Here is a 17,957-nt window from a genome sequence, read left to right as displayed (position 1 = left end):
TTTACCATTCTGGCGAATTGCCCGATGATGCTGGAAGTATTTACCAGCGAAACGTCGTACTCAAACTGTAAATGTGGATTAACTCTTCAACACACCGGTGGGCTGAAGTAGTGAATTATTTGTCTTTTGTCAACGTGACACTTTTTTTGCTGATTGGCCGTGTCGGGTGGTGGAGGGTTACGACACATTTGTAAATAAACGCGATCTAACCCAAAAACCTTTATTATGAAGTGTATAGTAGTGTATAGTGTAGTGTATATTGTATAGTAGTATAGTGTATAGTGTAGTGTATAGTAGTGTAGTGTATAGTAGTATAGTGTAGTGTATAGTGTAGTGTATAGTGTAGTGTATAGTGTAGTGTATAATATAGTGTAGTAGTGTAGTGTATAGTGTAGTGTATAGTAGTGTAGTGTATAGTGTAGTGTATAGTGTAGTGTATAGTGTAGTGTATAGTAGTGTAGTGTATAGTAGTGTATAGTGTAGTGTATAATGTAGTGTATAGTGTAGTGTATAGTAGTGTAGTGTATAGTGTAGTGTATAGTGTAGTGTATAGTGTAGTGTATAGTGTAGTGTATAGTAGTGTAGTGTATAGTAGTGTATAGTGTAGTGTATAATGTAGTGTATAGTGTAGTGTATAGTGTAGTGTATAATGTAGTGTATAGTGTAGTGTATAGTGTAGTGTATAGTGTAGTGTATAGTAGTGTAGTGTATAGTAGTGTATAGTGTAGTGTATAATGGTGTAGTGTATAGTGTAGTGTATAGTAGTGTAGTGTATAGTGTAGTGTATAGTGTAGTGTATAGTAGTGTATACGATCCATCTGAAACTGCGTGCGACGCGGCCAGACCGGTCCTCGTCCCGTTCGATTCAATTTTCCCTTTCCCCCCCCTGGCAGGGCCACCGCCCATCCCGTCCCTCGACGTCCACCCCAAGCGCATCGTCGAGGGTGGCAACGTCACCCTCAGCTGTCGCGTGCCACACGGCAGCGGCGGAAGCGGCGACCTCGTGACCGTGAGCTGGTTCCGAGACGGCTGCCCCTTGGGGGAGGACGCGGGGAGCGACCGTTCGCTGGCGCTGATCTCCGTCGACAGTGGGGCCGTGGGCCACTACAGCTGCGTCCTGAGCAACGCGTGCGGACGCAGCAGCACCCCCAGCGTGGAAGCCAGAGTCGACGTTCACTGTGAGTGGGGGGGTGTGCCCCCCTCCCCGCCTGCCTGCCTGCCTGCTCGTACGCTGCACTTTGCACTGCACCACACTAAACACCACACTAGTATATACTACACTATACACTACACTAAACACTACACTACTATATACTACACTATACATTACATTACACTATACACTACACTATACACTACACTATACACTACACTATACACTACACTAAACACTACACTAGTATATACTACACTATACACTACACTATACACTACACTAAACACTACACTAGTATATACTACACTATACACTACACTAGTATATACTACACTATACATTACATTACACTATACACTACACTATACACTACACTAGTATATACTACACTATACATTACATTACACTATACACTACACTATACACTACACTAGTATATACTACACTATACATTACATTACACTATACACTACACTAAACACTGCACTAGTATATACTACACTATACACTACTATACACTACACTACTATATACTACATTATACATTACACTATACACTACACTATACACTACACTATATTCTACACTAGTATATACTACACTATACATTACACTATACTAAACACTACACTAGTATATACTACACTATACATTACACTATACTAAACACTACACTAGTATATACTACACTATACACTACACTAAACACTACACTAGTATATACTACACTATACATTACATTACACTATACACTACACGATACACTACACTATATTCTACTCTATACACTACTATACACTACACTAAACACTGCACTACTATATACTACACTATGCATTACACTATACACTACACTAGTATATACTACACTATGTTCTACACTATACACTACTATACACTACACTAAACACTGCACTACTATATACTACACTATACACTACACTATACACTACTATACACTACACTACTATATACTACACTATACATTACACTATACACTACACGATACACTACACTATATTCTACACTATACGCTACTATACACTACTAAACACTACACTAAACACTACACTACTATATACTACACTATACATTACATTACACTATACACCACACTAAACACTACACTAGTATATACTACACTATATTCTACACTATACACTACTATACACTTCACTAAACACTACACTACTATATACTACACTATACACTACACTATACACTACTATACACTACTATATACTACACTACATTACACTATACACTACACTATACACTACACTATATTCTACACTATACACTACACCACTATCCATTACACGACATGCACTACACTATACCCTACTAAACACTACAATACAGTATACACTACACTACTACACTATACACTACTAAACACTACACTACTATATACTACACTACATTACACTATACACTACACTATACACTACACTATATTCTACACTATACGCTACACCAATATCCACTACACGACTATACAATACACTACTATACACTACACTATACCGTACTAAACACTACACTACAGTATACACTACTATACACTACACTATACACTAAAGACTACACTATACACTGCTTTACACTACACTATACACTACTATACACCACAATATACACTACACTAAACAGTGCTATACACTACACTCTAAACTACTAGACACTACACTATACCCTACTATCCACTACACTATACACTACTAAACACTACACTACAGAATACACTTCTAATACACTGCACTATACGATACACTATACACTACTCTATACACTACACTATACACTACTAAACACTACACTACAGAATACACTACTATACACTGCACTATACAATACAATATACACTACTCTATACACTACACTATACACTACTAAACACTACACTACAGAATACACTACTATACACTGCACTATACAATACAATATACACTACTCTATACACTACACTATACACTACTAAACACTACACTACAGAATACACTTCTAATACACTGCACTATACGATACACTATACACTACTCTACACTATACACTACACTACAGAATACACTACTATACATTGCACTATACAATACAATATACACTACTCTATACACTACACTATACACTACTAAACACTACACTATAGAATACACTTCTAACACACTGCACTATACGATACACTATACACTACTCTATACGCTACACTATACACTACGCTATGGCTAACCATCCCTGCTGTTAGTCACCAAGAAATTGCATATTGACCCAATTCCCTGCCATATTTAATCAATTATCTTTACGCTAAGTTTAGTTTCAGGTTGAATTAATTTACTTTTTAAAAGGGTTGCCCACAAAGGTGGAAGCCAAAGAGCCGCGTGCAGCTTACATAAAACTGTCTCACGTAAAACTATAATATCTTTACTTTTGATCTAAAGCTTTTTCGTGACTGCAGTAATTCATATTCTTAGTTCTTTCGGTAAAGTCACCACGTTGAAGGGAAACAACAAAATAATAAAATATATATAAAACAATAAAAAATTCTCACGACATTTCGACCATAACACAAACGGTCATCTTCAGGTGTGTTGGTTTGTGTTGTGGTCGAAACGTCGTGAGAATTTTTTATTGTTTTATATATATTTTATTATTTTGTTGTTTCCCTTCAACGTGGTGACTTTACCGAAAGAACTAAGAATATATCTTTACTTATAAAAGCCAAAAAAATTTTTGTCCGTCTCTGTCTGTGCACGCCGATCCTTTGAACGTTTTTAAGTCTCAGACTGTTGGGTTTACGCTTCAACAAGGCGCACAGATACTGGACGAACGCTTGCTTATTTGTGTGTGTTTTTTTTTCGCCCTTGGTCCAATCTAAACTAAGAAAATCCCACTCGATTCTAGAATATCTCAATCGGCAACTACGTAGGCAGATGATGGGCAGTGATAACTTTTAAAACCGCCCCAGCCAAAGCGCGCGTCTGCGCATGCGCCGGACGCCGACTCGCGGTTGCCCCTAGCAACGCAGAAACGGTTTTTTTTGTTGTTGCTCAGCGACCGCGACGATGCAGGCGGTCTCGCGCTAAACACGCGACGCGGTGGCCATTTTTGTTCACGTGGGGAAAAAAATGAAGTTCAAAAACAATAAACACAAGCCTGAGAATAGATGTCGCCCCCTCTCTCTCTCTCTCTTTTTTATTTAGACTGATGGCCTTAATAATCTTAGTTTTTTCGGTAAAGTCACCACGTTGAAGGGAAACGACAAAATAATAAAAAAATATATATAAAACAATAAAAAAAATTTCTGAACGACGTTTCGACCATAACTCAAACGGTTGTTTCCCTTCAACGTGGTGACTTTACCGAAAAAACTAAGAATATGAATTACTGCAGTCACGAAAGCTTTAAATCAAAATTTGATGGCCTTAATCTTAGTTGTCTTGTGGTTGTTGTTGTTTGACTTGCATCCCACTAGGATTTTTTGCACAGAGCGTTGGTGTTGTACGCGGTGCTATCTCACGAATATTTTGATGTTTGTTTTTTTTATTTCCCCTGGATTTTCTGTTTGCACAGTCACACACAGTCACACAAAGTCACTTTAAGAAGTTTTTCTTGTTCGTGTTTTTTTTGTTTGTTGCAGTTGCACTCGATTCAAGAGCCGAATGGCTCACAGGGCTATACCAAACTAAATGGAACTATGAACTATGAACTATATAACTTGGTTCTTTCGGTGAAGTCACCACGTAGAAGGGAAACGATAAAATAATAAAAATATAAAACAATAAAATTCTCACGACGTTTCGACTGCAACACGAAGCAGCAATCATCATCATCAGGTGTGAAAACCACAGCAAGAAAATTTGAAAAAAGTGGCGGTTTTATTTAAATATTTGTATAATTTTATTGTTTCCCTTCTACGTGACTTTACCAAAAGAACCAAGAATATGAATCCCTGCAGTCATGAAAGCTTTAAATCAAAAACAGCTACTCGTTGCTTCTCTCAGTAAAGTCACGCAGTTAGCAATACAATAAAACATATCACGACGTTTCAATCGCAACACAAGCTGACTCTATAGCAGTAGATACTACTATAGAGTCAGTAGATACTACTATAGAGTCAGTAGATACTACTATATAGTTAGTAGATACTGCTGTAGTCTGTAGATACTACTGTAGAGTTAGTAGATACTACTATAGAGTCAGTAGATTCTACTATAGAGTCACTAGATACTACTATAGAGTCAGTAGATACTACTATAGAGTTAGTAGATACTACTATAGAGTCAGTAAATACTACTATAGTCAGTAGATACTACTATAGATTCAGTAAATTCTACTGTAGAGCCTGTAGATACCACTGTAGAGTTAGTAGCTACTACTGTAGAGTATGTAGATACCACTGTAGAGGTCCGTAGATACTACTGCAGAGTCAGTAGATACTACTATAGATTCAGTAAATACTACTGTAGAGCCTGTAGATACCACTGTAGAGTTAGTAGCTACTACTGTAGAGTCTGTAGGTACCACAGTGGAGGTCCGTAGATACTACTGTAGAGTCAGTAGATACTACTATAGAGTCCGTAGATTCTACTAAAGAGTCAGTAAATACTACTATAGAGTCAGTAGATACTACTATAGAGTCAGTAAATACTACTATAGAGTCAGTAGATACTACTATAGATTCAGTAAATTCTACGGTAGAGCCTGTAGATACCACTGTAGAGTTAGTAGCTACTACTGTAGAGTATGTAGATACCACTGTAGAGGTCCGTAGATACTACTGTAGAGTCAGTAGATTCTACTATAGAGTCAGTAAATACTACTATAGAGTCAGTAGATACTGCTATAGATTCAGTAAATTCTACTGTAGAGCCTGTAGATACCACTGTAGAGTTAGCAGCTACTACTGTAGAGTATGTAGATACCACTGTGGATGTCCGTAGATACTACTGCAGAGTCAGTATATACTACTATAGTCAGCAAATTCTACTATAGAGTCAGTAAATACTACTATTGAGTCAGTAGATACTACTATAGATTCAGTAAATTCTACGGTAGAGCCTGTAGATACCACTGTAGAGTTAGTAGCTACTACTGTAGAGTATGTAGATACCACTGTAGAGGTCCGTAGATACTACTGTAGAGTCAGTAGATTCTACTATAGAGTCAGTAAATACTACTATAGAGTCAGTAGATACTGCTATAGATTCAGTAAATTCTACTGTAGAGCCTGTAGATACCACTGTAGAGTTAGCAGCTACTACTGTAGAGTATGTAGATACCACTGTGGATGTCCGTAGATACTACTGCAGAGTCAGTATATACTACTATAGTCAGCAAATTCTACTATAGAGTCAGTAAATACTACTATTGAGTCAGTAGATACTACTATAGAGTCAGGAAATTCCTACTGTAGATCTTGTAGATACCACTGTAGAGTTAGTAGCTACTACTGTAGAGTATGTAGATACCACTGTAGAGGTCCGTAGATACTACTGTAGAGTCAGTAGATACTACTATAGAGTCAGTAGATTCTACTATAGAGTCAGTAAATACTACTACAGAGTCAGTAGATACTACTATAGATTCAGTAAATTCTACTGTAGAGACTGTAGATACCACTGTAGAGTTAGTAGCTACTACTGTAGAGTATGTAGGTACCACTGTAGAGGTCTGTAGATACTATAGCAGAGTCAGTAGATACTACTATAGAGTCAGTAGATTCTACTATAGAGTCAGTAAATACTACTATAGAGTCAGTAGATACTACTATGGAGTCAGTAAATTCTACTGTAGAGCCTGTAGATACCACTGTAGAGTTAGTAGCTACTACTGTGGAGTATGTAGATACCACTGTAGAGGTCCGTAGATACTACTGCAGAGTCAGTAGATACTACTAGTCCGTAGATTCTACTATAGAGTCAGTAAATACTACTATAGAGTCAGTAGATACTACTATATATTCAGTAAATTCTACTGTAGAGCCTGTAGATACCACTGTAGAGTTAGTAGCTACTACTGTAGAGTATGTAGATACCACTGTAGAGGTCCGTAGATACTACTGCAGAGTCAGTAGATACTACTTTAGAGTCAGTAGATACTACTATAGAGTCAGTAGATACTACTGGAGAATCACTAGATACTACTATAGAGTGAGTAGATACTACTAGAGTAAGTTGATACTACTATAGAGTCCGTAGATTCTACTATAGAGTCAGTAGATACTACTATAGATTCAGTAGATACTACTATAGAGTCAGTGGATTCTACTATAGAGTCAGTAGATACTACTATAGAGTCAGTAGATTCTACTATAGAGTCAGTAGATACTACTATAGATTCAGTAGATACTACTATAGAGTCAGTGGATTCTACTATAGTCAGTAGATACTACTATAGAGTCAGTAGATTCTACTATAGAGTCAGCAGATACTACTATAGATTCAGTAGATACTATTGTAGAGTCAGTAGATAGTACTATAGAGTCAGTAGATACTACTATAGATTCAGTAAATTCTACTGTAGATCCTGTAGATACCACTGTAGAGTTAGTAGCTACTACTGTAGAGTATGTAGATACTACTGTAGAGTCAGTAGATACTACTCTAGAGTCAGTAGATTCTACTATAGAGTCAGTAAATACTACTATAGAGTCAGTAGATACTACTATAGAGTCAGTAGATTCTACTATAGAGTCAGTAGATTCTACTATAGAGTCAGTAGATACTACTATAGAGTCAGGAAATTCTACTGTAGATCCTGTAGATACTACTGTAGAGTTAGTAGCTACTACTGTAGAGTATGTAGATACTACTGTAGAGTCAGTAGATACTACTCTAGAGTCAGTAGATTCTACTATAGAGTCAGTAAATACTACTATAGAGTCAGTAGATTCTACTATAGAGTCAGTAGATACTACTATAGAGTCAGGAAATTCTACTGTAGATCCTGTAGATACTACTGTAGAGTTAGTAGCTACTACTGTAGAGTATGTAGATTCCACTGTAGAGGTCCGTATATACTACTGCAGTCAGTAGATACTACTATAGAGTCAGTAGATACTACTATAGAGTCAGTAGATACTACCATAGATTCAGTAAATTCTACTGTAGAGCCTGTAGATACCACTGTAGAGTAGTAGCTACTACTGTAGAGTCTGTAGGTACCACTGTGGAGGTCCGTATATACTACTATAGAGTCAGTAGATACTACTATAGAGTCAGTAGATTCTACTATAGAGTCAGTAAATACTACTATAGAGTCAGTAGATACTATAGATTCAGTAAATTCTACTGTAGAGCCTGTAGATACCACTGTAGAGTTAGTAGCTACTACTGTAGAGCCTGTAGATACCACTGTAGAGTTAGTAGCTACTACTATAGAGTATGTAGATACCACTGTGGAGGTCCGTAGAAACTACTGTAGAGTCACTAGATACTACTATAGAGTCAGTAGATACTACTATAGAGTCAGTAGATACTACTATAGAGTCAGGAAATTCTACTGTAGATCCTGTAGAAACCACTGTAGAGTTAGTAGCTACTACTGTAGAGTATGTAGATACCACTGTAGAGGTCCGTATATACTACTGCAGTCAGTAAATACTACTATAGAGTCAGTAGATACTACTATAAAGTCAGTAGATACTACTAGAGATTCAGTAAATTCTACTGGAGAGCCTGTAGATACCACTGTAGAGTTAGTAGCTACTACTGTAGAGTCTGTAGGTACCACTGTGGAGGTCCGTATATACTACTGTAGAGTCAGTAGATACTATTATAGAGTCCGTAGATTCTACTATAGAGTCAGTAAATACTACTATAGAGTCAGTAGATACTACTATAGAGTCAGGAAATTCCTACTGTAGATCCTGTAGATACCACTGTAGAGTTAGTAGCTACTACTGTAGAGTATGTAGATACCACTGTAGAGGTCCGTAGATACTACTGTAGAGTCAGTATATACTACTATAGAGTCCGTAGATTCTACTATAGAGTCAGTAAATACTACTATAGAGTCAGTAGATACTGCTGTAGAGTCAGTAGATTCTACTATAGTCAGTAGATACTACTATAGATTCAGTAAATACTACTTTAGAGCCTGTAGATACCACTGTAGAGTTAGTAGCTACTACTGTAGAGTCAGTAGATACTGCTGTAGAGTCAGTAGATTCTACTATAGAGTCAGTAGATACTACTATAGAGTCAGTAGATACTACTATAGAGTCCGTAGATTCTACCATAGAGTCAGTGAATGCCACCACAGTACCCGGGCTCTCGCATAGTGTCAAGTGATGCGGTCATTTTTAGTCTGCGATGCGGCAATCGACTCACCCCGACGAGCTGTACTCACGACGCACCGCCACGGTGCGTACGAGCGTTCAGGGTTTCAGCGCGATCGTCCTCGCTGAGTTTCGACATCGAGGGGTGGCACTGATTTCGGATAGATTTGGTACCCCAGTCGCGGAGTTAAGTAACACCCCTGGAACAAAAAAAATAGTGTCCCAGAAATAAAATATTTACTTGCCTAGGCCATTTTGTATTGTTTGGTTACCCCGGAGTACCGCCACACGGATCAAATGGGCAGACAAATGGAACGCCGGGCTTTTATAATAGCTTAGTATTGGTGTACGTGTACGTTGTGTGTTTTTTTAAGAGAAAACAAGTTTTGAAATATGTATTTCCCCATGGGGCAAAAGCCGGGTACTTCTTGCTAGTAATTTTTTTTTTATGTTACCAGGTGTAAGGTATGTAGCGCTTTTTCAGACAAGTGACGCCGGCCATCACCAATGATAGCAGCTCATCGAAGTGGCCGATACAATCACCACCGTCATCATGATCGTCACGTTCAGTTCACACCGCAATGAACATTTACTGATTAGCTATGTTGGGTGGCGGTAGGGTGCACGACACATTTACATTCATGCCATCTAACCCAATTGAAGGGGAAACAAAAACGATCGGTCAGTCGATCATTCCATTGATTGGTTGGTCGATCGATCAGTTGGTGGATCAATCAGTCGGTCGATTGTTTGATCAGTCTACTTACCGGTGAATTGATCGATTGATCGGTTGGCTGATCGATCTATCGGTCGATTAATCGGTCGATCGATCGGTCGATTGGTCGGTTTGGTCGATCGGTCAATTGTTCAATCGGTCAATTGGTTGCTGTTCAATCAGTCAGTTTGATCAGAATCTCCCCACCCCCCAACCCCCACCCCCACCACCACCCTCTCCTGCGTACTTCACACAGATGAGCCAGAGAGGATGAAGCTGAGAGCCGACTGGATGTCTCTCGACGCCGACAGTTACATCATCCGCATCCGCATCCGTAGCAGCAGCTACAGCAACAGCAGCAGCAGCAGCTACAGCAGCTACAACAGCAACAGCAGCAGCTACAGCAACAGCAGCAGCAGCAGCAGCAGCAACAGCGGCGTCGACATACTCCCGGAGGATGAGGAGACGGCCCTGGCCCGCGGGGTCTACGACGCGGTGCGAGCGCTCCTCAGGGCCGCCTCCTCCTCCTCCTCCTCCGCCTCCTCCTCCGCCTCCTCTCCGCCTCCTGGCGACGGCAGCCCGAGGCAGCCCGGCAAGTACCCGACCCTGGCGGGGATCTTCCCGGCGGAGGAGGCGGAGGCGGAGGAGGCGGCGGAGGCGCTCGCCGCCGAGGCCTCCGAGTTGACGCGCGGGCTCCTGGAGGAGGGGAAGGGCGACGACGACGTCACCGGCTGGGTCTCCGCCGAGCTGCACGCCGCGGCCCGCGACGCCCTCCGGGCGTTCTCCGGCGGCGGCGACGACGACGGCCGCCGCCGGGCTTTGGGAGCGGCGGCGGCGACGCCGCGGGGAGGCGGCTCCCCGCCGTGCCCGGCCGCGTCCCGCGGCGACGGGGCCCGCGGGGCCCTGGTGCGCCTCGCCTACCCGGGAGGCCCGGGGGGCGGCGGTCGCCTCGCCGCTCGCCGGGCCCTGTCGAGGCCCGGCGAGAGGCCCCCGTCGCTGTTCGCCTTCGGGCGACGCTCGGGCGACGGGGATTTCGTCGTCGTCGTCGTCGCCGCTGTCGGCGGTGGCGGTGGAGGCGGCGGAGGCGGTGGCGTCAGTGGCGAGGTCGTCGCCGCGTTTCTCTCGGTCGGATCGCTGCCCGGCGGAAGCGGCTGCCACAACGCGACGAGGGGCGGCAGCCTGACCCTGGCGTGCGTCGCCGCCCCCGGCCCGGGGGCCGTCTGCGCGTGGAGCCTCGACGGTGGGAGGCTGCCGCTGACGACGTCGTCGCCGGATGCTTGTGAGCTGACCGTCCACGACCTGCACGGCGGCCACGAGGGGCGCTACGAGTGCGTGGCCACCAACGTCGCGACCGGACGCAGAGCGACGGCCTCCGCGTGCGTCCACGTGAGGGGTGAGATGCCGGCGTGCGTCTGTGTGTGTGTCTGTGTGTCTGTGTGTGTGTCTGTGTGTGTGTGTGTGTGTCTGTGTCTGTGTGTGTCTGTGTGTCTGTGTGTCTGTGTGTGTCTGTGTGTGTGTCTATGTGTGTGTGTGTCTGTGTGTTTCTATGTGTGTGTTTGTGTGTGTGTCTGTGTGTGAGTCTGTCTGTCTGTGTGTGTGTGTCTGTGTGTGTGTCTGTGTGTGTGTCTGTGTGTGTGTGTCTGTGTGTGTGTGTCTGTGTGTGTGTCTGTGTGTGTGTGTCTGTGTGTGTCTGTGTGTGTGTCTGTGTGTGTCTGTGTGTGTGTCTGTGTGTGAGTCTGTCTGTCTGTGTGTGTGTCTGTGTGTTTGTGTCTGTGTGTGTGTCTGTGTGTGTGTGTCTGTGTCCGGCAAAACAACCCCCTACCTCCTCGCGGTGCCGGACGGGCAACTCTGTCGTGGACAGTGCTGTGGGGGGAGTTCCAATTTTGATTGGCTCCTCCCCTCATGGCATATGTGTCCACCACAGGGGCTAAACGGGGGCTCTGGACGGGTGCGAGGGGCTGGTAACCCCTCCACCTTCAATTAATTACCACAAAACCACGAATTAAAGTGAAATATGTAACAACTAAGCTTGTGCCGGAGGCCCCGGGGGGCCAGGCGTCTATGACGTCTCCTGGCCAAACCCCAATTGGCGGAGCCAGGAGATTGAATACCTACCCTCGGGGCTACTCCAGAAACAACGAAAAGCCACTACGGGTGGCCACGTGGAATGTTCGAACGCTCACTGCAGAGGAGAGGCTGCCACTCCTCTGTCGGGAGCTGGACCGGTACCGCCTGGATCTATGCGGCATTCAGGAGGTCCGGTGGACCGGCTCTGGCTCCTGCCACCATGAGGGGTGGACAGTCCTCTACTCGGGGCAGCAGACTGCCAAACAACAGGGTGTGGGTCTTCTTTTGAACAAAAGAATGAAGGGGGCGTGGGAGCGTGGCGGTGAGGTGTGGGAAGCTGTAAGCCCCAGGCTACTTTGGGCTCGCCTTCCCATCAACCGGAGGCGAGGAATGGTGGTCGTGGTTACTTATGCCCCCACCGAAGATGAACATCCGTGGAGGGATGCAGGCAAAGCCGATGAGTCAGATGCCTTCTATGACCTCCTTTCACAGGTGCTGGCTAAAGTGGCCCCTCGGGATAGAGTCATCATGTTGGGTGACTTCAATGCCCGAGTTGGTCATGATACTGGCACCTGGTCTGGAGTGATTGGAGGGCATGGGCCAGATCAGCTCAATAACAACGGTAGGAGGCTGCTAGATTTTTGTGCAGCCCATGGGCTTGTAATTACCAACACGCTGTTCCGGCATCGGCGCATCCACACAACATCATGGATGCATGCCGGGTCCAAGCAAGAACATCTGCTGGACTACATAGTGACGGACCAGCGAATGCGAGCCCATGTCCTTGACACCAGGACCTACCGTGGAGCTGATCTGCCCTCTGACCATCGACTAGTCATCTGTAAGATGCGCCTGCCATTCTTCCACTCCGGTGGTGGGTGTACACCCAGGACCCCATTCCAACCTAAAGTGGCCTGGTCTCAGTTATCTGATGAAAGTTGCAAGCGAGAATTTCATCATCACTTGCGGCTGGGATTGGCATCGTCCCCGACTCCTCCTGATGTCGAGGGTAAATGGGCGAGGTTTAGGACTGTGACTCATGCAGCTGCAATGGCTGCTTTGGGTACGCGGTCCAGACCTCCCCAGACACCCTGGATGACAGAGGAGTTGTTCAGGATGGTTGAGAAAAAGCGACAGGCCCACTGTCATCGGCTACAGAATCCCACGTCAGAGAATGAGGAGGCTTACCGCAGCCTTCGCTCGGAGGTTCGGAGAGCCGTGAGGCGCTGCAAGGATGGGTGGTGGTCGCGGGTTGCTGAGGAGATGGAGTCTGCCTCAGTGGCCCGTGATCACAAATCGCTATTTAACTCCATCAAAAAAGTAACCTGCAGCGCCACACCTATTACCATCATTAGGGGAAAAAACGGTGATCCAATTTCCGACCCCCAGGAACAGGTTCGCAGATTTGCTGAGCATTTCTGTGAGGTCCTGGGGGAGGGAAAATCCCACAGCCAGGAAAACATCGTGGCACAAAGTGAGGATGACCCTGCTGAGGCTGCGGTGCCTCAAATATTGGATGAAGTCACCCCCTGTGAGTGGCTGGCTGAGGTGCCATCTGCTGAGGAAGTATTGAAGGCGATACGGAGTCTGAGACCAGGAAAGGCAGCGGGCAGAGATGATCTCCCAAGCGAAATGCTGAGGGAGGGTGGCGTTTGTGCACAGACTGCCCTATATGACATCATAACAACAGTCTGGACCACTGGACGGGTTCCGCAGGATTGGAAGGATGCCCTGGTGGTCCCCCTTTTTAAGAAGGGGGACCGCACAGACTGTAACAACTACAGGGGCATCTCACTCCTCAGTGTGCCGGGAAAGGTCCTGGCAAGGATTATTCAGCATCGCCTTGCCAGGCACGCTGAGGAGAGGCTTGCGGAGCCCCAATGCGGTTTCAGGAAAGGGCGGTCCTGCACAGATGCCATATTTTCTGTCCGTCTGCTACAGCAGAGGTGTAGGGAATTCCAACAAGACCTACATCTCTGCTTTATTGACCTGGTCAAGGCCTATGATACCATCAGTAGGCCTGGGCTCTGGGTCGTTCTTCGTGCTTTTGGAGTACCTGACCCTCTGCTCACGATCATTAAGGACCTTCATGATGGTGAGCGGGCCCGGGTAAAACTACGTGGCCGGGAGTCAGAGCCATTCCCTGTACACCTTGGGGTGCGACAGGGATGTCCTCTGGCTCCCACATTATTTAACATCTATTTTGACCACGTAGTTCATGAAGCCTTCAATAGCTGTACCGGGGGAATCTCCATATGGTACAGATATAATGGGAGGCTAATCGATGCCCGGGTGCGGTCAAGGGATGGCTCCCTATTGCTCAACCACGTTATGTATGCTGATGACTTGGTAATAGCTGCTCAGTCAGAGGAGGAGTTGGAGACGCTGCTGCTGAGACTGGAGCGTGCCACTAAGAGGTGGGGCCTTACCATCAGCCCCACCAAAACTAAGCACCTGCCTGGGTATTTTGTACCATCGGACACTCCACCCCCACAACTCCCAATCGGTGATGGGGCAGTTGTGGAGAGAGTGGAGAGTTTCCCATACCTGGGCAGTGTGCTTATGACTGGCTCCAGTTTAACAGCAGAGGTCTCACTCCGAATCAGTCGAGCGGCAATATCTTTTCATCGGTTGCGTAACGCTGTGTGGAAGCTACCTGGTCTGTCGCTCCGCACTAAGCTTCAGGTCTTCTCGGCCACGGTCATTCCCTCCCTTCTCTACGCTTGCGAAACGTGGACCCCCCTAATGGAACATCTTCGCCGGTTAGAAACATTTAGGCTGACCTGCCTACGATCCATCCTGGGTTTAACCAGACTGGATTGTGTGAGGAGCTCACAAATCCTTGAAAGATCTGGGCAGGGTCCCATCGGTGAGCTCCTCCGGCAGGCAAGGCTGCGATGGCTGGGTCATGTAGCCCGCATGCCCAGCCACCGCATGCCGAAACAGCTTTTGTTTGGCCGGATTGAGGGGGCTAAGCGGGCGCGGCACGGGCTAGAGAAGAGATGGAGTGATGTGGTACAGGAGGACGTGGAGCTGAGTGGACTTGCCGATGACTGGTACCAGCGGTGTCAAGATCGGCCTCTGTGGAGGAGGCTCGTGAAGGATGCTACTGGGCAGTTGGAGGCAGTCGCCCTCCAACAACAACGGAGGGCGGAGGAGCGACGCTCACAACAGCGAGCGGAGCGCCGGGTGGCTAAAGCACAGCAGGTTGGCACAGTAGGGGGCACAGGTGGTGCATCAGCCAGTCATCTCAGTCAGTCGACCCGTGGCACCTGGGTCTGCCCCGTGACCTCCTGCCAGCGGGCGTTCGACACTTCACGTGGCCTCAGGGTGCACATAGCCTGGCACAAGCGTCGTGGTGACGTCACCGCCACTTAGTGGCGAATGGCGGTTGTTGTTGTTGTTGTTGTGTGTCTGTGTGTGTGTGTCTGTGTGTGTCTGTGTGTCTGTGTGTTTGTGTGTGTGTGTGTGTCTGTGTGTCTGTGTGTGAGTCTGTCTGTCTGTGTGTGTGTCTGTGTGTCTGTGTGTGTGTCTGTGTGTCTGTGTGTGTGTGTATCTGTGTGTGTGTCTGTGTGTTTGTGTCTGTGTTTGTGTGTGTGTGTCTGTGTGTGTGTGTCTGTGTGTGTGTCTATGTGTGTGTGTCTGTGTGTGTGTGTCTGTGTGTTTGTGTCTGTGTGTGTGTCTGTGTGTATCTCTGTGTGTGTCTATGTGTGTGTGTCTGTGTGTGTGTCTGTGTGTGTGTCTGTGTGTGTGTCTGTGTGTCTGTGTGTGTGTGTCTGTGTGTGTGTCTGTCTGTCTGTGTGTGTGTCTGTGTGTCTGTGTGTGTGTGTCTGTGTGTGTGTGTGTCTGTGTGTGTGTGTGTCTGTGTGTGTGTCCAGCACCTGTGACCTCCTGTCACAGGTGCTGGCTAAAGTGGCCCCTCGGGATAGAGTCATCATGTTGGGTGACTTCAATGCCCGAGTTGGTCATGATACTGGCACCTGGTCTGGAGTGATTGGAGGGCATGGGCCAGATCAGCTCAATAACAACGGTAGGAGGCTGCTAGATTTTTGTGCAGCCCATGGGCTTGTAATTACCAACACGCTGTTCCGGCATCGGCACATCCACACAACATCATGGATGCATGCCGGGTCCAAGCAAGAACATCTGCTGGACTACATAGTGACGGACCAGCGGATGCGAGCCCATGTCCTTGACAACAGGACCTACCGTGGAGCTGATCTGCCCTCTGACCATCGACTAGTCATCTGTAAGATGCGCCTGCCATTCTTCCACTCCGGTGGTGGGTGTACACCCAGGACCCCTAATTCCAAAATAAAGTGGCCTGGTCTCAGTTATCTGATGAAAGTTGCAAGCGAGAATTTCATCATCGCTTGCGGCTGGGGTTGGCATCGTCCCCGACTCCTCCTGATGTCGAGGGTAAATGGGCGAGGTTTAGGACTGTGACTCATGCAGCTGCAATGGCTGCTTTGGGTACGCGGTCCAGACCTCCCCAGAGACCCTGGCTGACAGAGGAGGTGTTCAGGATGGTTGAGAAAAAGCGACAGGCCCACTGTCATCGGCTACAGAATCCCACGTCAGAGAATGAGGAGGCTTACCGCAGCCTTTGCTCGGAGGTTCGGAGAGCCGTGAGGCGCTGCAAGGATGGGTGGTGGTCGCAGGTTGCTGAGGAGATGGAGTCTGCCTCAGTGGCCCGTGATCACAAATCTCTATTTAACTCCATCAAAAAAGTAACCTGCAGCACCACACCTATTACCATCATTAGGGGAAAAAACGGTGATCCAATCTCCGACCCCCAGGAAAAGGTTTGCAGATTTGCTGAGCATTTCTGTGAGGTTCTGGGGGTGGGAAAATCCCTCAGCCAGGAAAACATCGTGGCACAAAGTGAGGATGACCCTGCTGAGGCTGCGGTGCCTCAAATATTGGAAGAAGTCACCCCCTGTGAGTGGCTGGCTGAGGTGCCATCTGTTGAGGAAGTACTGAAGGCGATCCGAAGTCTGAGACCAGGAAAGGCAGCGGGCAGAGATGATCTCCCAAGCGAAATGCTGAGGGAGGGTGGCGTTTGTGCAGAGACTGCCCTATATGACATCATAACAACGGTCTGGACCACTGGACGGGTTCCGCAGTATTGGAAGGATGCCCTGGTGGTCCCCCTCTTTAAGAAGGGGGGCCGCACAGACTGTAACAACTACAGGGGCATCTCACTCCTCAGTGTGCCGGGAAAGGTCCTGGCAAGGATTATTCAGCATCGCCTTGCCAGGCACGCTGAGGAGAGGCTTGCGGAGCCCCAATGCGGTTTCAGGAAAGGGCGGTCCTGCACAGATGCCATATTTTCTGTCCGTCTGCTACAGCAGAGGTGTAGGGAATTCCAACAAGACCTACATCTCTGCTTTATTGACCTGGTCAAGGCCTATGATACCATCAGTAGGCCTGGGCTCTGGGTCGTTCTTCGTGCTTTTGGAGTACCTGACCCTCTGCTCACGATCATTAAGGACCTTCATGATGGTGAGTGGGCCCGGGTAAAACTACATGGCCGGGAGTCAGAGCCATTCCCTGTACACCTTGGGGTGCGACAGGGATGTCCCCTGGCTCCCACATTGTTTAACATCTATTTTGACCACGTAGTTCGTGAAGCCTTCAATAGCTGTACCGGGGGAATCTCCATATGGTACAGATATAATGGGAGGCTGATCGATGCCCGGGTGCGGTCAAGGGATGGCTCCCTATTGCTCAACCACGTT

The 17,957-nt window shown here is 46.3% G+C and overlaps 1 protein-coding gene across 8 annotated transcripts in view; it reads left to right on the top strand.

The window, feature by feature from the left end:
• Positions 1–17,957, top strand: part of LOC116957285 (uncharacterized) — a 97,527-nt gene that overhangs the window by 34,481 nt on the left and 45,089 nt on the right. For all 8 annotated transcript variants that reach the window (XM_076055678.1, XM_076055677.1, XM_076055681.1 and 5 more), the window contains exons 3-4: positions 894–1,178; positions 10,406–11,542. In XM_076055678.1, the coding sequence (XP_075911793.1) occupies positions 894–1,178; positions 10,406–11,542 (1,422 nt within the window). The remainder of the gene's footprint in view (positions 1–893; positions 1,179–10,405; positions 11,543–17,957) is intronic.

The sequence above is a fragment of the Petromyzon marinus genome, chromosome 72, assembly GCF_048934315.1.
Source record: "Petromyzon marinus isolate PM22_M1 ecotype Great Lakes invasive population chromosome 72, UKy_Petmar_22M1.pri1.0, whole genome shotgun sequence".
Classification (NCBI taxonomy): Eukaryota; Metazoa; Chordata; class Hyperoartia; order Petromyzontiformes; family Petromyzontidae; genus Petromyzon; species Petromyzon marinus.
This window is presented reverse-complemented; position numbering and strand designations above follow the sequence as displayed.